Here is a 21,722-nt window from a genome sequence, read left to right as displayed (position 1 = left end):
GTCCGGTGCCAAGATAGGGATATGGGTTCCGTCTATCACCCCACCACAGTTAGGGAATCCCATTGCAGCTAATCCATCCACTATGTCCTGCACATTTCCCAGAGTCACTATCCTTAATAGCAGCAGCTCAGTGATTGTGTCAGCTACTTGGATCACAGCAGCCCCCACAGTGGATTTGCCCACTCCAAATTGATTCCCGACTGACCGGTAGCTGTCTGGCATTGCAAGCTTTCAGACAGCTGTTGCCACTCGCTTGTGAACTGTGAGGGCTGCTCTCATCTTGATATTCTTGTGCTTCAGGGCAGGGGAAAGTAAGTCACAAAGTTCCATGAAAGTGCCCTTACGCATGCGAAAGTTTCGCAGCCACTGGGAATCATCCCAGACCTGCAACACTATGTAGTCCCACCAGTCTGTGCTTGTTTCCCAGGCCCAGAATCAGCGTTCCACATCATGAACCTGCCCCATTACCACCATGATGTCCAAATTGCCGGAGCCTGTACTTTGAGAGAAGTCTGTGTCCATGTCCTCATCACTCTCGTCACTGCGCTGCCATCACTTCCTCACCTGCTTTTGTAGGTTCTGGTTCTGCATATACTGCTGGATAATGCGCGTGGTATTTACAATGCTCAAAACTGCCGAAGTGATCTGAGCGGGCTCCATGCTTGCCGTGGTATGGCGTCTGCAGGAGAGCAGAGTGGCAACGGAAGCGGCGGGTGGATGACAATGCTGACAGCAATATGGTGCCCGCATGGAAAAAGAAGGGAAACTATTGTCGGCTGTTGCTTTCACAGAGGGAGAGAGGGGAGAGCAAGGGGTAGCCTGGCAACAGATGGGGCAGTATGACTGCTAGCCGTCATCATCTCCTGGGTGCTCGCCACCAGACAGTGCAGTACAACTGTAGCCTTCATTGTTTCCAGGCAGACTGAATCTCCATGAGACGAAACTTAAGAAGAGAATGACCTGGAGTCACTCCCATTTATGTCCAGGCACCCCTGACAGATCTCACTGAGGTCTGCCAGGAGCACCCATGTCTTCCCAGGTGCCCCGACCGACCTCACTGAGGTCGGCCAAGAGCACCCAGGAGATGACGACGACTACCAGTTGTACTGCACTGTCTGCTGCCACAAGGCAATGAGCTGTTGCTCTGTAGCAGTGCAGTACCATGTCTGCCAGCACCCAGGACACGTACGACGACGGTGAGCTGAGTGGGTTCCATGCTTGCCGTGGTATGGCATCTGCACGGTAACCCAGGAAAAAAGGCCAAAACGATTGTCTGCTGTTGCTTTCATGGGGGTGGGGCCTGACGACATGTACCCAGAACCACGCGCGACAATGTTTTTGCCCCTTCAGGCATTGGGATCTCAACCCAGAATTCCAATAGGCAGCGGAGACTGCGAGAACTGTGGGATAGCTACCCACAGTGCAACACTCCGGAAGTCGATGCTAGCCTCAGTACTGTGGATGCACTCCACCGACTTAATGGACTTAATGGTCTTAAGTGGGGACACACACAATCGACTGTATAAAATCAATTTCTAAAAAATTGACTTCCATAAATTCGACCTAATTTCGTAGTGTAGACATACCCTGAGTAATCTAGGCAACACCACTTATAATTAGGAGAATGACTTTAGCATAAGAGGATTTCCCCTAAAATCAGAGGTTTGACACAGATTCCTTAGGCATCAGGAGAAAGGTAGCCACATGTAATATGCCTAATCTGGATTGCTATTCCACTCTTTTGCCTCTGCAGAACAGAGACTCACTGTCACTTATGCTGAATTGTGCCAAAGAGTGGCATTTTGTGATGTGCACATCAAAGGGTGTAAGGATAAAACTAAAACTCTATTTTTTTACTTGTGATATAGGAAAGGACACAAAGCTAGATGTCTTGGGGTGGAAGGACCTGGGCAAACTTTTCAGCAAATCTAGCTCCCATTTATGCACCTAAATGAAATTAGGAAACTGACTGGGAGCTGTTGGATCCTGACCACTTTTGAAAATGTGGCCTCTTAGTTAACATAAGCTTTCAGTGTTTATCTATTAAAAATATACAACATTATGTATGCAGAAGTTCTTTCTTTAAAACATTTTAAACAACTTTGAACTCTATTTTTTTAAAGAAAGGTTGTTTGAAAAAATATTTCTCTTACTATGCCTTAAAATATTAATCATGGTAAAAAACATACATTTGTATTAATAATGCATGTTTTTCATAGATTTGAAATATACAAATCCATACAAATCCATTTTAAGTGTATCTATATATACACTATATGCTCTTGTGGTAACAAATACATTCCAAACCAAGTCAGCTCATCCATTTTTCTTCATCAATATTAATTCTTCAATTCTTAATCCTCTATTTTCCTACTGAATTTAAGAAACACACTCTTATCTTTCTGCTTTTTCATCCCTGGTATATATGACTGTGAAAGATTTGAGTAAATCAACTTCTTTTATACAGACTTATAGCTTCACCACTTGTAATACACTGCTTCAAAGCTTTCCGCACAGATAATTTAAAATTCAGTCTAAAATAAAGGATCTTGTAATGACTAGTTTGCAACCTAAAATTACACTGGCACTTACATTTCCCCAATGAACTAAAAATATTCTTTTGTGCTACACTATGATATGGTTTCCATTTAGTATGAGCGGTTTGTTTTGCTAGCTTTTTCCTCTCTCCCAAGTCCCCAGTTAGTTGTCATCCAGATGTATGCACGAGGGCATATGTCAAAACACACATATGGGAGTACCCACTTTTCTTCCCCTTTTCAATACATTTGGTGTGGGAGGGTGGCTGAGATCCTTTCATACTAGAAATATTTGATAAATATCACATTTCCCCACATAAATGCCTGTATTCCCCCTTGCATTCATTCTTGTTCCAGCCCCTCTCACAACAAAAAAACAGGGCATGATCCTTAGCTAGACACCGAGGCTGATCTCACAATATGACCTATGTCACAATATATTTACACTTTACAATGTCATGTAAGGACAGAGGCAAGATATAGACTCTGGATCAGATCTTAGGCTGGTGTAAATTCGCAATAGTTCAGGAGCAGGCCCTCTATTTCAATATTAGCACTACATTACGCGGTCTTGCTACATTTTACAGTAGCCAATTCCCCAGCACCAATAGTTTCCATCCATCTATATAAAGTGCCTATCTCCAAATAAATGCTCTAGAATGCTACAACACTACTAAAAGTAAGTATTTTCATTTATTCATCCCCTAAACTTAAACACAATCGGAGGAAACTTCAAAAGATTTTTAGAACAGACCTGAAAGGCTTTGGCTTGCAATCCCAAAGCCCTATTGTCAATACTGACTAAAATATAAGAGGAGGAGAAGTATACATTGTCGTATTGATGTTTATTGTTCAAAGTTCCAGCAAGAAGAAATAAACCTTACCAAAAGGAGGAGACTCTCTCCCATCCTCTAATCCTGAATCTCGTTCCCTGTCTCTCTTTCTGTGTTTGTGTCCACGGTGTCTATGACGTCGGTGACTTTTTCTTCCACCTAGTGGCACATGAACTCCAATGAACAATGTTCGGTGACCTACAAAGAAAGTTACTGTTAAAAAAGTGCAGATGGCAAGATACAATGTCCTATTATAATACTGAAGTGTCACCGATACACAATTTATTGATACAGGAGAAAATCCCAGTACTGAATCTCTGATGCTACAATGACGAATCCCCTAGAGATTTATATAGAGAGAAAGATAAATTTGGGGTGTATTGTAAATTAACAGTAGAAAGATAGATGGATCTTCTTGAATTACATGCTTAATGAAATTACTCTGATTTGTTTGTGCTGGAGTTTTATGCAAGTTGAAACCATGTATGCACCAAATCCTGCCAACCATCCATATGCAGAACTCTCTGTGAAGTCAATGGAAATTTTGCCAAAAAGTTCATGATGACAGGACACAGAATGTATACAACAAAATCCCTGCACTTCCATAACATACTTTGTGTGCCCTATTTACAAATAATTAATGGGTAGCTTAGACTGGTTTTATTTCTACTGATATTTCATTAAAAAAAAATTAACAACGTCTATCTGACCACTACACCTATAGTCCTTGGCTGCTGAGCCTAAGAAATCCAATTTTGCTGATCAAGCCCCACAGATTCACATATCTCAATTATATGACACAATAGAATAATAGCACGGTAAATCACTTCAAAGATAGATAATGTAGCATTCTGACGGGTTTCAGAGTAGCAGCCGTGTTAGTCTGTATTCGCAAAAAGAAAAGGAATACTTGTGGCACCTTAGAGACTAACCAATTTATTTGAGCATAAGCTTTCGTGAGCTACAGCTCACTTCATCGGATGCATTGTATCACCTGTCAGGGATGGTCTAGATCAGTGTTTCCCAAACTTGGGAGGCCGCTTGTTCAGGGAAAGCCCCTGGAGGGCCCAGCCGGTTTGTTTACCTGCCACGTGCGCAGGTTCGGCCGATCGCGGCTCCCACTGGCCGCGGTTCGCTGTGCCTGGCCAATGGAGGCTGCGGGAAGGGTGGCCAGTACATCCCTCGGCCAGTGGGAGCCGCGATCGGCCGAACCTGTGGACACGGCAGGTAAACAAACCGGCTGGGCCTGCCAGTTTGGGAAACACTGGTCTAGATAATACTAGACAAGCGCCATCCTAAGTTTGGGAAACACTGGTCTAGATAAGACTTAGTCCTGCCTTAAGTGAAGGGGACCGGACTAGATGACCTCTCAAGGTCCCTTCCAGTTCTATGATTCTATGAATCACGAAAGGGAACAAACTTGGGAAAGAAATCTGTCAACTCTTATTACACACTCTAGCCTCCTGAATTCACTTAATAGGAAATATTCTGGTAAGTGAATTTAGGAGGCTAAAGCATGTAGTAAGTCATGACAGATTCTTTTCTGATGTTTGTCCCATTTCATGATACAAGTGATACACTGCCATCTTTGAAATGATTTATTGTGCTATTATTCGGTTATGTCACATGACTGGGATATTTAGGAAGCTGTGTTTTCTTCTGAGATATATAAATATATACTTCTCAGATTGTTAACACCAAATGTGTTTTCTTTTCCCCTGGAAATGAACATAACATAGCTACTGGATAATTCTGCTCTGCTGCAATCATTTAGCTGTGTCAATCATATGAAAAGGTCAAGTACATTAAGCTGCTGTAGGCACGTGATCTGTAATCCCATGGAGACTAGCGGCAGAAAACACAGCAAGGCATCATTTGTCACAGTACATGAAAGAAATTCAAGGCTGACAGGAATTCTCTGCAGAAGCAGAAACAAGCTGGAGAAAAACCTCCAGACACAATATTAAAACGTGGGTTTACTTCTTCAATTTAGTCTTTTATATAAAAACATTTAGTGGACAATTTAGAAGGCATTGTCACTGATTTAGGGAAAATGTCCTTGCATATTCATGAGATTTTCTGAAGAACAGCCATGACCTGAAGATGAGTATTTATTTGAGATTTTTCTTTGCCTCTTGTTTAATATTATGTTTTACTCCCAGAAAATGATTTACAGAGAACTGGTGCTTTTACATTATCTCAAACCCAATGCAACCAATAATGCATGAAATAAATAAAAATGTTATCATGAAGAGAATTTACTATAAAGAGCAACAGCAATAATGTATTTCTGAATCTCTCCTTGGTAGGTATGATACAGAATGACATGTGAAAGAAAAGGCTGCCTTCTCAAAGATTTTAATCACTTCCAAAGGCTCAAAAAAATTACTTATTTTGATTTAGTAATTTAATCAGTTCCTGCTGCTTTGTAAAAGCGGGGGGGAAAGTTTATTCTAGTTTTGTGACAGTTAACTATTAAGAGAGGAGCTTGATCTGTGAAGTTCAAGGATCCAAATGCAGCTTCACACTTCACTTTATTCTGAAGATTTGGTATCTGAGGTTTGAATCCAGGGTCATCTCTACTAAATAGGTTGGCAAATCAACAGCAAAACTCCAAATGGCTGAACTGCCCAGGTATCCTCTTTATACAGAGAATAATCCATTTGCATGTAAAAAGGAATTAGGAAACTGAAAAACTGACGGGAATAACAAGAACACACAACAATGGACCAAATTCACATTTGATTTAAGGTTGCGATGTTCCACAGTGGTACTCGGGGCTGTGAGGCACTATACCACCACCACCACCTGCCCTTATCATGAAGCAGTCTTGTCTGATGCTTGCTGTAGCTCAATCAACAGCTTCTAGCCACAGACAATACTGATTTCCAGGTCTCCACAGACCTCGCCATCTCCTGTGCAGGCTAGTGACAGATATACCAATCCCCAAGTCCTTCTGCCAGCATCCCCTTCTGTAGTATCCAGTGCCTGTCACTAGCCAGTCACAGAAAATGGCCAGGTAGGCTGCCTCCAAAGAAACTTCTTAGAGACTAAACTTAACTCTAACAAGCTAAAATCCTTTTCTAAAGTAATTTCTCACCTAAAGAAACCTCCCAGCATCACTAACCCACATGGCCAATACCCAACTTTCATAAATACAAAAAGCACTGTCCTTTTTCTTATCCTTCACTGGGGAAGCAAAGAGGTCCTTTTGCCCTTTCTCTTATAATCCAGTAAACTTTTGAAATGCCCTTTTTGAAGTCTCCCTCACTGTTCGTTCTCTGGTATGCTCCCCTCTGTTGGCTTCACATCCTCCTCCTCCCCTCCCCTCCCCCCATCAATCTGTTTTTCCTGTTGACTTCACCTGTAAATGGGGCTCCATTGTGCTGGCTTTATAATGCTTAATTTACATGAGAGAAACAGGGATTGGTAAATAGACATGCTTTTGTCTGGCAGAAAACCTTTCTGTGCTCTCTGCCTTGTTACAGACTTTAAAACATAATTTCAACATAAAATCATAGAATTGTAGGACTGGAGGGAACCTTGAGATGTCATCTAGTCCAGTCCCCGGCACTCATGGCAGGACTAAGTATTATCTCCACCATCCTTGACAGGTGTTTGTCTAACTTGCTCTTAAAAATCTCCAGTGATGGAGATTCCACAACCTCCATAGGCAATTTATTCCAGTGCTTAACCACCCTGACAGTTAGGAAGTTTTTCCTAATTTCCAACCTAAACTGCCTTTGCTGTAATTTAAGACCATTGCTTCTTGTCCTATGCTCAGAGGTTAAAGAGAACAATCTTACTTCCTCCTCCTCGTAACAACCTTTTATGTACTTGAAAACCGTTATGTCCCTTCTCAGTCTTCTCTTCTCCAGACTAAACAAACCCAATTTTTTCAATCTTCCCTCATAGGTCATGTTTCTAGACCTTTAATCATTTTTGTTGCTCCTTTCTGGACTTTCTCCAATTTGTCCACATCTTTCCTGAAATGTGGCACCCAGAACTGCACACAATACTCTAGTTGAGGCCTAATCAGTGCAGAGTAGAGCGGAAGAATTAGTTCTTGTGTCTTGCTTACAACACTCCTGCTAATGCATCCCAGAATGATGTTTGCTTCTTTTTTTTTTTTTGCAACAGTGTTACACTGTTGACTCATATTTATCTTGTGATCCACCATGACCCCAGAGCCCTTTCTGTAGTTCTCCTTCCTAGACAGTCATTTCCCATTTTGTATGTGTGCAACTGATTGTTCCTTCCCAAGTGGAGTACATAGGATGAAATTCAATAAGGACAAATGCAATTTACTTCAGACCATTTCTCCAGTTTGTCCAGATCATTCTGAATTTTAACCCTATCCTCCAAAGCACTTGCAACCCCTCCCAGCTTGGTAGCACCTGCAAATTTTATAAGTGTACTCCACTCTATGCCATTATCTAAATCATTGATGAAGATATTGAACAGAACCGGACCCAGAACTGGTCCCTGTGGGACCCCACTCACTATGTTCTTCCAGCTTGACTGTGAACCACTGATAACTACTCTCTGGGAATGTTTTTCCATCCAGTTATGCACCCACCTTATAGTAGCTCCATCTAGGTTGTATTTCCCTAGTTTGTTTATGAGACGGTCATGCGAGACTGTATCAAAGCCTTACTAAAGTCAAGATATTCCACAATCCCTTATACAGTGTCAGTACATATTATTCACAACAATGTTGATGACCAGTGTGTCATGGGCTTTCATTTCATACCTAACAGAAGATTTTTTGGGATAAGTACTGTGAAAGCAGCATGTTGGGTGTGGTGAGTTTGTCAAGCCTGATAGGAGGGGCTGACACAGAGAATTGAAATGTTTGCCAGCTGGCACCAATGACTTTGTGTCACAAAGGGCAATGGAGTTACACCATGGATGAATTTCAGTAAGTGTAGAAGGGAATCAATGGGAGATTCCAGTAGTGGAATCCTAAACACATATGGGGAATCAGGAAGTCCACAGGGGAAGTTTTACAGGTGAAGTTTGCAGAGACAGGAAGAAATAACACTTTGCTACAGAAGACTGAAGGAATGGAAAAAAATAAGTGAAACATCCGTGAAGGAAAAATTAAGGAGGCCTGAAGGAGTATAATTACAGGCCAGAAAGAGATAATTTGGGAGGAAAATGAAAATGAGAGTATTCTAAAAGGTGATGAGCAGACACTGAAAGACAGATGGAGTAACAGAAAGACAGAAGGGAGAATGAACAGGACAAGTGAAGCAACCATTACTGCAAATCATCTCTCAATGAAAGAGATCTTGCAAGGTACTGTCAAAGGTCTAAGCTCCTTCTCTGTAAGCTAATAGATAAGCTAGTAAAAAAACCATGTCTCTAATGACACCTGTCAACTGCCGGTATCCTGGATCCCTCTCAGTCAGGCTCCAATCCAGAGCATGGGAAAAAAATTGGCACATGTTGCTCTGGTAGATAATCTCTTGCTGTCCATAGGCAAGGGAACTACACCCATCCTGCTGGGCCACTCTGGAAAATTTTTTTCCATAGACAGAATTTTTACAGGAGCTGAACTCTAGACCCTAGAATTTATATCCACAAAAGTCAAAAATGACCATCAACCTCACCACTATCAGAATTAAAGGTAAATTAATTTCTTCAGCTTGGTTTTCTCTTGAGTTCTCTGAACTCACCCAGTTACAGAACACAAACACATAAATAAACCAAAAAATTCAAATCCCCTATTGATCAATAGTTCTACTTGCAAAGTGGAGTACTCATTATGCAGTGTAAGATAGTGGTAGAATCAAGCCCTTTGAGGTTAATGGAGCTAAGAGCAGTAAGCAGCCTGGGCTCATAAAGAGAGAATCTTGACCAACAAACTTGATTGTTTTTCAATACAGAATTAGAGTGGATATGGTAAAATTCCAGTGGATGTAACATATGTGGATTTTAATAAAGAATTTGATAAACTGACTCATGAAATCTTAATTGAAAGTTCATTTAAATCTGTTAGGATAAAACCACTGTCATGTGAATTGAAAACTATATAAAAAGCACTGTAAACAAATTTAAATGATAAATGCCAGTGTTCTGAGTTTTGGGGAGGTGTCTAGTGGGGTACTGCAGGGACTTGTGTTAGAGCCAGTCTTATTTAACATCTTCATTAATGATGAGGAAGAGGGAACAAACACCACATTCATGTCATTTGCAAATTGAGAACACAAACACAAATGAAAACAAAAGGACCTATAGAGACTTCAGATCAGGACAGAAAATAATAAATGACATTTAGCTTAGAAAAAAGTACAAGTTAGCACATCATGAGAAAAATAATCTGAATCACATACTCAAAGGAAGGAAGAATCCCAGAAACCAGTAATGATGAAAGAGGTAGTTGGATCCACTCATACAATTTGATGAAGGTTTCAAAAACTTAAATTATCCCTGTCGATAATAAACATGTACAATTCCTGGTCATGCAACTGCATGACCTCCTATTGATGTTATAACTGTACTTTGTTGCACCACTAAATTGCTGCCAGCGTTTCTTTTATTATTATTTCAAAGACCTACTTCCAGAGAGGCTCAATGAAGGAATAAGGGCTAAGGCCCAATCTTCCATACATGTAGTGTGGACTCCCACATTGTTGTCAAGTCCCAAGGGTCAACAAGCCCCCAAGCCAGTTTAAGGGTCCACACAAAAGCAACTATTTGAAGAATCACAGCCTAATATGATACAAAGTATAGACTATGGGTGAAATCCTGGCCCCACTGAAGTCAATGACAAAACTCTCATTGATGTCAACAAGGGCAGGATTTCACCAGGCAAGTTCAAGACTGTAAAATTTCATATTTTTTAGCCAAAGGTGACAATAACTACATTTATTAGAAGCAACATAAAACATATGGCTGAAACTGGCAAAAATTTAAAGAAAAAGGATCATATGGCCTAATCCTAGATTTATTGAAGTCAATGACAAAACACCCAGTGGGGCCAGGATTTGACACTTAAGGAATAATCATAGAACCATAGAATATCAGGGTTGGAAGGGACTTCAGGAGGTCATCTAGTCCAACCTTCTGCTCAAAGCAGGACCAATCCCAAACTAAATCATCCCAGCCAGGGCTTTGTCAAGCCTGACCTTAAAAACTTCTAAGGAAGGAGATTCCACCACCTCCCTAGGTAATGCATTCCACTGTTTCACTACCCTCCTAGTGAAAAAGTTTTTCCTAATATCCAACCTAAACCTCCTCCACTGCAACTTGAGACCATTACTCCTTGTTCTGTCACCTGCTACCACTGAGAACAGTCTAGATCCATCCTCTTTGGAACCCCCTTTCAGGGAGTTGAAAGCAGCTATCAAATCCCCCCTCATTCTTCTCTTCTGCAGACTAAACAATCCCAGTTCCCTCAGCCTCTCCTCATAAGTCTTGTGTTCCAGTCCCCTATTCATTTTTGTTGCCCTCCACTGGACACTTTCAAATTTTTTCCACACCCTTCTTGTAGTGTGGGGCCCAAAACTGGACACAGTACTCCAGATGAGGCCTCACCAATGTCAAATAGAGGGGAACGATCACATCCCTCGATCTGCTGGCAATACCCCTACTTATATAGTCCAAAATGCCGTTAGCCTTCTTGGCAACAACGGCACACTGTTGACTCCTACCCAGCTTCTCGTCCACTGTAACCCCTAGTCCTTTTCTGCAGAACAGCTGCCTAGCCATTCGGTCCCTAGTCTGTAGCGGTGCATGGGAGTCTTCCGTCCGAAGTGCAGGACTCTGCACTTGTCCTTGTTGAACCTCATCAGATTACTTTTGGCCCAATCCTCTAATTTGTCTAGGGCCCTCTGTATCCTATCCCTACCCTCCAGTGTATCTACCTCTCCTCCCGGTTTAGTGTCATCTGCAAACTTGCTGAGGGTGCAATCCACATCATCTTCCAGATCATTAATGAAGATATTGAACAAAACCGGCCCGAGGACCGACCCTTGGGGCATTCAACTTGATACCAGCTGCCAACTAGACATGGAGCCATTGATCACTACCCGTTGAGCCCGACAATCTAGACAGCTTTCTATCCACCTTATAGTCCATTCATCCAGCCCATACTTCTTTAACTTGCTGGCAAGAATACTGTGGGAAACCGTATCAAAAGCTTTGCTAAAGTCAAGGAACAACACGTCCACTGCTTTCCCCTAATCCACAGAGCCAGTTATCTCGTCATAGAAGGCAATTAGATTAGTCAGGCATGACTTGCCCATGCTGACTGTTCCTGATCACTTTCCTCTCCTCTAAGTGCTTCAGAATGGATTCCTTGAGGACCTGCTCCATGATTTTTCCAGGGACTGAGGTGGGACTGACTGGCCTGTAGTTCCCAGGGTCCTCCTTCTTCCCTTTTTTAAAGATGGGCACTACATTAGCTTTTTTCCAGTCATCTAGGACCTCCCCCGATCACCATGAGTTTTCAAAGATAATGGCCAATGGCTCTGCAATCACATCCGCCAACTCCTTTAGCACTCTCGGATGCAGCGCATCTGGCCCCATGGACTTGCGCTCGTCCAGCTTTTCTAAATAGTCCCCAACCACTTCTTTCTCTACAGGGGGTGGTCACCTCCTCCCCATGCTGTGCTGACCAGTGCAGCAGTTCGGGAACTGACCTTGTTTGTGAAGACAGAGGCAAAAAAAGCATTGAGTACATTAGCTTATTCCGCATTCTCTGTCACTAGGTTGCCCCCCTCATTCAGTAAGGGGCCCACATTTTCCTTGACTTTCTTCTTGTTGCTAACATACCTGAAGAAACCCTTCTTGTTACTCTTAAAATCCCTTGCTAGCTGCAACTCCAGGTGTGATTTGGCCTTCCTGATTTCACTCCTGCATGCCCGAGCAATATTTTTATACTCTTCCCTGGTCATTTGTCCAATCTTCCACTTCTTGTAAGCTTCCTTTTTGTGTTTAAGATCAGCAAGGATTTCACTGTTAAGCCAAGCTGGTCGCCTGCCATATTTACTGTTCTTTCTACACATCGGGATGGTTTGTCCCTAAAACCTCAATAAGGATTCTTTAAAATACAGCCATCTCTCCTGGACTCCTTTCCCCCTCATGTTATTCTCCCAGGGGATCCTGTCCATCAGTTCCCTGGGGGAGTCAAAGTCTGCTTTTCTGAAGTCCAGGGTCTGTATTCTGCTGCTCTCCTTTCTTATCTGTGTCAGGATCCTGAACTTGACCACCTCATGGTCACTGCCTCCCAGGTTCCCATCCACTTTTGCTTTCCCTACTAATTCTTCCTGGTTTGTGAGCAGCAGGTCAAGAAGAGCTCTGCCCCTACTTGGTTCCTCCAGCACTTGCACCAGGAAATTGTCCCCTACACTTTCCAAAAACTTCCTGGATTGTCTGTGCTCCGCTGTATTGCTCTCCCAGCAGATATCAGGGTGAGTGAAATCTCCCATAAGAACCGGGGCCTGCGATCTAGTTACCTCCGTTAGTTGCCAGAAGAAAGCCTAATAATCAATTGTTCAGGACCTATTTCAATTTTCTTTAAGAGCTAAATCCAGCCCTCGTTGTGTGTTTTGCCATTGACTTCATTAGCATTACGATGCCACGAAAACATTCCCCAACTGTACCCCATTGTGTTAGGACATGGGGACCCAGGGCTAAATTCTGCTCTCAATTGTGTGTGTATAGCACCTTGCACAATGTGCCCACAATTGCTAATCAGGGCCTGTGTGTACTATGGTAATATACAAGATTACTACAAATAATCAGTTTACACTGTTGTCATCCCAAATTTGGCCCATTATCTTTAATTGTGAATTTCTTGTGTTATGTAGGTTTAAGCTACAACATAAATGCCACTCAGGTTTATTTACCTTGATTTCTTTGCTTTGACTTTGCAGTCAATTTTTCAAAGTCATATCAAGTTAAGGATGCTGTTATGAACAGTTCACAGAGTTTATACATTATTCTTACATTCTTGTATAAACTGCAAATCTAACAGCAGACAAGTGATTACAACACATTAGTTATACAAAGCACACAAATATGTATACTTACAACATTTTTCTCACCAAAAATATAGAATTAAAAGTCTGAAGTAACCTAAGTAATGACAGCACCAGCCAATCCAATTAATTCAGTGACAATGTATGAAACTACAAGTGACACCAGTACATGTGCAAGTAGATAATATTGCCCCTATATCCTGACATCCATTTTTATTTGGAAACTCTATTAAATTAAATGAGAGTTCTACATGTCAAATGATTGCAGGCTGCAGTCCCATATGACCTACGACTTTTTGGAGCAAAGTCTTCACTAGTATGCTGGGCAATGCTACCTAGATTATTAGGGTTTGCACTATGTAGTACCATCTCCCATGGACTGAACAAAGATTGCCTACATCATTGGTTAAGTCCCATGAAGGGTTTTCCCTTTTAAGTCACCACCATAAAAAATATACATTGCTCAAGGTATACACTACATATTAAAAGGAGGCTCTTCTTTTTTTAAAATGACCCACACATTTAAAAATGATATTGTAAATGACCAATCATGGCTTGTTACATTTTTTATTAATTATTATATTATATTACTTGGTTTGGCCCCCAAGGAACCCTCCTGCCTTTCCGAAAGAGAAACTCTACTTCATGCTAGAACTTATTATTTTTCTTATGTCACCAGCCTATCTTGAGGCCAGGTACATGTCGGGACAGTAAGGGAAGAAACACAGATTGCTCTCACTGAAGAAGGTGTTCAGGAAGACGACAAGAGCACCTATGCTTCTCCCTCCACCTGGGAGTGGTGGTGAAGATTACTTGTGCCCATCCACTCTACTAAGTGGGGCACTGGGAAGGGCCACATGTTCCCTTTTAAAAAAAAAATCTTCTAACCCAAAGAACAAAGAGCATCAGTTTCCTCCTGAACCCCCAAATAAAAATTTGCCAATTGAGGATTGGGTTTGGGGATCAAAGGTAAATTCTAAGACACTTTTGTGCATGCATGCACACATACATACTGACTGGCATTGTGCATAGTTTGGCCAGATCCCCAGCTATGACCAAAAGGGCACAGCTGGCACCATGGATTTACAGGCTCAACAGCACATATATTTGCTGAAAAGGGATTTCCCTCACTAATGGTTTACTTTTTTAAAGTTACAGTGACTATTAGTGACTATATTGCAACTTGAAAATTAGAATGAATTTAGCAGAGCAAATTACACAATTTGCCTAATCCTGCATGTTTTACCCAGACAAAACTCCCATTGAAATCAATAGGAGTTTTTCCTAAAGCTGCAATCCTGCAAATACTCACACACATGCTAAAACTTAAGCATGCAAGTAGATCCATAGACTTCAGTAGATCTACTCATGCTAAATTTAAGCACATGCGTAAGTCTTTACAATATTGGAACCTAAGATCAGGCCAAATACATTTTAAGATAGGATCTCTCTGGGAAACTAAATTAGTATACACGGGATGTAGACAGGATAACAATTTAATCAAGAAATACTGTAGGATACGTTGATCCGCTCTGAAATGTCACTTTCACACAATGCTACAAATACACTGTTAGACTATATAATTAAAAATGAACATTCTTAATCAGGTTCTAGATGGCTGGGAAACAAAAAACAAGAAGTATACTGTTAAACCTATGCACTGAAAACATAAGAGGCTTTGGCCACTTGTGGTTTATCTTCAAAATATTAAGCAGTTTCTTATACAAAATAATTTTAGGAATTAAAGAAATAATTTTCATTGTTATAAAATACTATTTTTTAATTTTTACAGGATTATATAAAATAAAATGAATGGGAGCCCATTCTATATTATAACTCAGATTTAATAACTTTCAGGAAGGAGAGAAAATGTATAGTCAAGGCTTTCCCAAACTTTTTAGGAAAGGGTGAGAAGGGAAATGGGAGCAAACTGTCAGAAGGTTTTGAAATGTGGCTCGAAACAGAATACATGATTTTTTCATATAAATTTTAAGGCCAAGAAGGGAACCATTATAATCATCTAATCTGACATCCTGTGTAACAGAGGCCAAAGAATTTCCCTGCATTAATTCCTGCTTCAAATCCAGTAGCTGTGGTTGAGGTAGAGCACATCTTTTAGAAAAACATCCAATCTTGATTATAAAATTTCCAGTGATGGAGAATCTACCATAACCGTTGGTAAAAAAACAAGGAGTACTCATGGCACCTTACAGACTAACAAATTTATCTGGGCAAATAAATTTGCTAGTCTCTAAGGTGCCATGAGTACTCCTCGGTTTTTTTGCTGATACAGACTAACATGGATACCACTCTGAAATCCTCACTGTTAAAAAGTTGTGCCTTATTTCTAGTCTGAATTTGTCTACGTTCAACTTCCAGCCACTGGATATTGTTATACCTTTTCTGCTAGATTGAAGAACACTTTATTTATCACATTTATGTTCCTCTTATAGGTACTCAGACTGTGATCAAGTCACTCCTTAAACTTCTTTTTGATAAGCTCAATATTGAGCTCCTTGAGTCACTCTCTCAAAGGCATATTTTCCAATACTTTAATCATTCTCCTATCTCTTCTCTGGACCCTCTTTAAATTTTCAGCATCCTTCATGGCATGTATAGGTTGCAAATATCTAAGACTGCAGTAGGGGAAAAATAATGAAGTCTTCACTTAAAGAAATTTATGGAAGGCCTTTAATAACAAACACAGAAGGACTAGGATATTTTTGCTTCACAACACCCACTTAGTAATATAGAAAGTATAGACAAGGTTTGGCAAAAAGAACGTGCATGTATAACACATTCCTCTCTGAGGAAATGGCTCAGCACATGACAGCCTGGCTCTTTCGCTCAAGCTATAGAGATTGACTTTTCTAGCTCTAGAGATCCCTAGTTGAATCCCTGGTGGCAGGCAAGGTATGGGTCTCAGACAGGGAGCGCTTACTCTGACGAGACAAAGCATATAACCCAGTGGTCAGTACATATGATGTGTCCCTCTCTGCATGAGCCACAGACAATGCGAGTCTCTTACAGTCCCCAACTAATGGGCATAGCTGTTTAGCTTGATTTGTAGAGACCCATGCTTTCAGGACTGGAGGTCACTGGTGTAGGTCAGGATAGTGACCGTTACATAGAGGACCTGAAGAAAACAGAGGGCTTTTGCAGCATCTCCAAAATATTAACAGATGTAGGCTCTGGTGGTCTGTGTATGGAAGAAACACACTCCACAATCAAGATGCCAGTTTATAGCAAAGAGGCGCAGTTCAAGTGACCCTGGTGACCTCAGATGAAATAGCATTGCATGATTAGATAACAGGGCTCAGATTTTCCTGGATGTGATACCTGATGGATTCCTTCACCAAGTAGTTGCTGAACCAACAAGAGGGGATACCATTTTAGATTTGGTTTTGGTGAGTAGTGAGAACCTCACAGAAGAAATGGTTGTAGGGGACAACTTGGTTCAAGCGATCATGAGCTAATTCAGTTCAAACTAAATTAAAAGATAAACAAAAATAGATCTGTGACTAGGGTTTTTGATTTCAAAAGGCCTAACTTTAAAAAATTAAGGAAATTAGTTAGGGAAGTGGATTGGACTGAAGAACTTGTGGATCTAAAGGCGGAGGAGGCCTGAAATTACTTCAAGTCAAGGTTGCAGAAACTATCAGAAGCCTGTATCCCAAGAAAGGGGAAAAATCTCATAGGCAGGAGTTGTAGACCAAGCTGGATGAACAAGCATCTCAGAGAGGTGATTAAGAAAAAGCAGAAAGCCTACAAGGAATGGAAGATGGGAGGGATCAGCAATGAATGCTACCTTATTGAGGTCAGAACATGTAGGGATAAAGTGAGAAAGGCCAAAAGCCATGTAGAGTTGGACCTTGCAAAGGGAATTAAAACCAATAGTAAAAGGTTCTATAGCCATATAAATAAGAAGAAAACAAAGAAAGAAGAAGTGGGACCCCCTAAACACTGAGGATGGAGTGGAGGTTAAGGATAATTTAGGCATAGCCCCATATCTAAACAAATACTTTGCCTCAGTCTTTAATGAGGAACTTAGGGATAATGGTAGGACGACAAATGGGAATGAGGATATGGAGGTAGATATTACCACATCCGAGGTAGAAGCCAAACTCGAACAGCTTAATGGACTAAATCAGGGGGCCCAGATAATCTTCATCCAAGAATGTTAAAGGAATTGGCACATGAAATTGCAAGCTCATTAGCAAGAATTTTTAATGAATCTGTAAACTCAGGGATTGTACCGTATGACTGGAGAATTGCTAACATAGTTCCTATTTTGAAGAAAGGGAAAAAAAGTGATCCGGGTAATACAGGCTTGTTAGTTTGACATCTGTAGTATGCAAGGTCTTGGAAAAAATTTTGAAGGAGAAAGTAGTTAAGGACATTGAGGTCAATGGTAATTGGGACAAAATACAACATGGTTTTACAGAAGGTAGAACGTACCAAACCAACCTGATCTCCTTCTTTGAGAAGGTAACAGATTTTTTAAACAAAGGAAACACAGTGGATCTAATTTACCTCGATTTCAGTAAGGCATTTGACACGGTTCTACATGGTGAATTATTAGCTAAATTGGAAAAGGTGGGGATCAATATGAAAACTGAAAGGTGGATAAGGAACTGGTTAAAGGGAAGACTACAATGGGTCACTCTGAAAGGTGAACGGTCAGACTGGAAGGAGGTTACTAGTGGAGTTGCTCAGGGATTGGTTTGGGGACCAATCTTATTTAATCTTTTCATTACTGACCTTGGCACAAAAAGCGGGAATGTGCTAATAAGGTTTGCGGATGACACGAAGCTGGGAGGTACTGCCAATACAGAGAGGAACCGGGATATCATACAGGAGGATCTGGATGATCTTGTAAACTGGCGTAATAGTAATAGGATGAAATTTAATAGTGAAAAGTGCAAGGTCATGCATTTAGGGATTAATAACAAGAATTTTTGTTATAAACTGGGGACGCATCACTTGGAAGTAACAGAGGAGGAGAAGGACCTTGGAGTATTGGTTGATCACAGGATGACTATGAGCCGCCAATGTGATATGGCCGTGAAAAAAGCTAATGCGGTCTTGGGATGCAACAGGCGAGGTATTTCCAGTAGAGATAAGGAGGTTTTAGTACCATTATACAAGGCACTGGTAAGACCTCATCTGGAATATTGTGTGCAGTTCTGGTCTCCCATGTTTAAGAAGGATGAATTCAAACTGGAACAGGTACAGAGAAGAGTTACTAGGATGATCCGAGGAATGGAAAACCTGTCTTATGAAAGGAGACTCAAAGAGCTTGGCTTGTTTAGCCTAACCAAAAGAAGGCTGAGGGGAGATATGATTGCTCTCTATAAGCATATCAGAGGGATAAATACCAGGGAGGGAGAGAAATTATTTTAGTTCAGTACCAATGTGGACACAAGAACAAATGGATATAAACTGGCCATCAGGAAGTTTAGACTTGAAATTAGAGGAAGGTTTCTAACCATCAGAGGAGTGAAATTCTGGAATAGCCTTCCAAGGGAAGCAATGGAGGCAAAAGACATATCTGGCTTCAAGACTAAGCTTGATAAATTTATGGAGGGGATGGTATGATGGGATAGCCTAATTTTGGCAATTAATTGATCTTTGACTATTAGCTGTAAATATACCCAATGGCCTGTGATGGGACGCTAGATAGGGTGGGATCTGAGTTACTACAGAGAATTATTTCCTGGTTGTCTGGCTGTTGAGTCTTGCCCACATGCTCAGGGTTTAGCTGATCACAATATTTGCGGTTGGAAAGGAATTTTCCTCCAGGGCAGATTGGCAAAGCCCCTGGGGGTTTTTCACCTTCCTCTGCAGTGTCGGGCATTGGTCACTTGCTGGGTCCTCTGAACCTTGAAGTCTTTAAACCACGATTTGAGGACTTCAATAGCTCAGACATAGGTCGGGGTTTGTTACAGGAATGGGTCGGTGAGATTCTGTGGCCTACATTGTGCAGGAGGTCAGACTAGACAATCATAATCATCCCTTCTGACCTTAAAGTCTATGATTAGAGAGAGAGAATCTCTCAGGTAACTCGTTCTTAAACCATTTAGGGAATTATAGATAGGAACCAATAGGTTGAACTCCCCCCGAAGGCAATAGGCTTTAGCAGTTAGAACTGGTCCAATGTGATTTTGTAGTCTTCCTGAAAATTAACAGTAGATACAAAATTCTTTGAAAATTAACTGAAAATGAATAGTTAAGAATAACATTTTTGTTTTTCTTATGGGAGAAAGAACAATTATGTTGGAATTTGTAGGAATTCAGAGTGCATGATTCATTTTCACTATTGTAGTGCAGCTGGGAAGTGAAGTTAAAGAGAGGAGTAAGGACAAAGGCACAACTTGCTAAAGCAACAATTTATGAAGCTGCTCCCAGAACAAACTAAATTTACACAAACATTTGCAACAGTGTTGCCATGCTGTAATTTGTGAAGAACTGACAAACAAACTCACAAAATTCTCAGTGCAGACGAATATTCAACACGCTACCCTCTTAAAAGTAAGGATGGGAGAAATGGCTTAGAAAAATTAAGAATCATGGCCCTGATCCATAAATGCATTTAAGCACATGCTGAACATTAAGCACAGGAATAGTCCCACTGAAGCCATTAAAGTTAAGTACATACTTAAGTGCATTGCTGGAGCATGGTCCATCCCACCAAACGTATTCCTTGAATTATTCATACATTTTCTCAGGTTCTGGCTGGGTGAGAAATCCTCTCTCCTATTCCAAATACACTTCTTTCCTGCTTCCTTATATCCCTCCAAATTAATCACTGTGCATGCTGCCATGCTAACAGATCAGCTCTAATAACCTGCTAGATTAGAAACAGAAAATGATAACAAAACAAAGTCATTCTAATAACTAATTAATAACAGAATATGAAAATGTTACCAAGCTAATGAAAATTCTACAAAGAGCCACCAAGTCTGCCAGCATGCCCCAGGATAACATATAAATCAGGCTTAGAACTAGAACTGGGAAAATTATTCTTAGCAAATAATGTATTCACCAAATTTAGCCCCATTTTCTGTTCACATATTATCCAGGAACAGACTTAGATTTTTGTTCATGTTTTGACTGCTTTATGTAAATTTAGTTCAGGAGAAATCTATAGTCTGACATATTTGCAATTATTGCTTTTGTTATTTCTATTCATAAATTGGAATTCACTTTGTGTACCTAAAAGTGTCTCTGCTCCATGATTTTTCATCAAGGCAAATTGCAAAAGAATGTAGCCTCCTTGCGGATCAAGCACCACCCAGATCAATCTCTAGCTAGGTCTTAAAGATGATCTGGTTGGTGTATCTGTCACTGGCAATCTTATTGCATCACCAAAGCTTTTGGCACCTGCGTGATTGCCAACTGTGCAGCAGTCCATGACTGGAGGACTTCTAATCCCATGAACACCTTTCAAGATGACAGTGAAAAAGCTTCCACTGTGAATAGATATTCATGCAATTCTTCAAAACAATTTATCTTCCCACAAACATGCTAGCCAACACAATTATTTTGTGTAAAATTTCATAGCAAGTGAAAAGTAATCATAAATACTATCAAAATGAATCTGCAGCTTTCATACTGAAGGCATATTTGCAATTTTTTTGCTGTATTTTCCCAACTCTAGAGGCAATTTAAAAAGAACAGTAATACATTATTTTTCTACTACTTCTACTACTAACACTCCCAATAGCAATTCTATCTGAGCTGGCCCCAAGCCAAAAGTGGAAATCCACATATTCCTATACTTTAAGAGGTTGGAAGAAATTTTAACCCAGATCTGAAATTTGCAGGTGGCAAATACCACTAAGCTTTGGGAAAATCGATGTCCAGATCTGAATTGTGTGGCTCTATTATGACTGCTTCACTATTGACACAATATAGAGAAACATTCATGTTAGCAATACCTTTTACTAATAAGAAAGGGCACCCAATTTTTAGCTCATATTCTGAAACTTCATCATTGCATTTCGATTTTTATCATCTGGCCCTATTGCCTCCCCTCTTACTGATTAGTGACATTTACACATCTAACAAAGCACTTTAAATTTGCAAATGTAAACTAGAAAAACTTAGGTAACATGTTGGTTTTGAACTTGACTTTCATTTTAAAACAGGGATTCAGAGTCAAACCGGTGTTAGATCCCAAGAAAAACAAGTGAGATCTAATCCACAGGGAACATTATTTGCATCAAAAAGCTGTGCTATGACATGCGCTGATTGGTAATATGTATTTAGAAGTGAGCCAGGACTAGAATAGTGTAGTTGCTGCAAGTCCTAACTGAGGGAACTGGATAGAAGATTTTGCTGACAGAATGGCTACTATGTAC

At 40.6% G+C, this 21,722-nt stretch overlaps 1 protein-coding gene across 4 annotated transcripts in view; it reads right to left on the bottom strand.

The window, feature by feature from the left end:
• SLC4A10 (solute carrier family 4 member 10) overlaps positions 1-21,722 on the bottom strand; it is a 272,796-nt gene that overhangs the window by 141,292 nt on the left and 109,782 nt on the right. For all 4 annotated transcript variants that reach the window (XM_073305622.1, XM_073305620.2, XM_073305621.2 and 1 more), the window contains exon 3: positions 3,422-3,568. In XM_073305622.1, coding sequence (XP_073161723.1) covers positions 3,422-3,568 — 147 coding nt within the window. The remainder of the gene's footprint in view (positions 1-3,421; positions 3,569-21,722) is intronic.

Source organism: Lepidochelys kempii, chromosome 11 (assembly GCF_965140285.1).
Source record: "Lepidochelys kempii isolate rLepKem1 chromosome 11, rLepKem1.hap1, whole genome shotgun sequence".
Taxonomy (NCBI): Eukaryota; Metazoa; Chordata; order Testudines; family Cheloniidae; genus Lepidochelys; species Lepidochelys kempii.
This window is presented reverse-complemented; position numbering and strand designations above follow the sequence as displayed.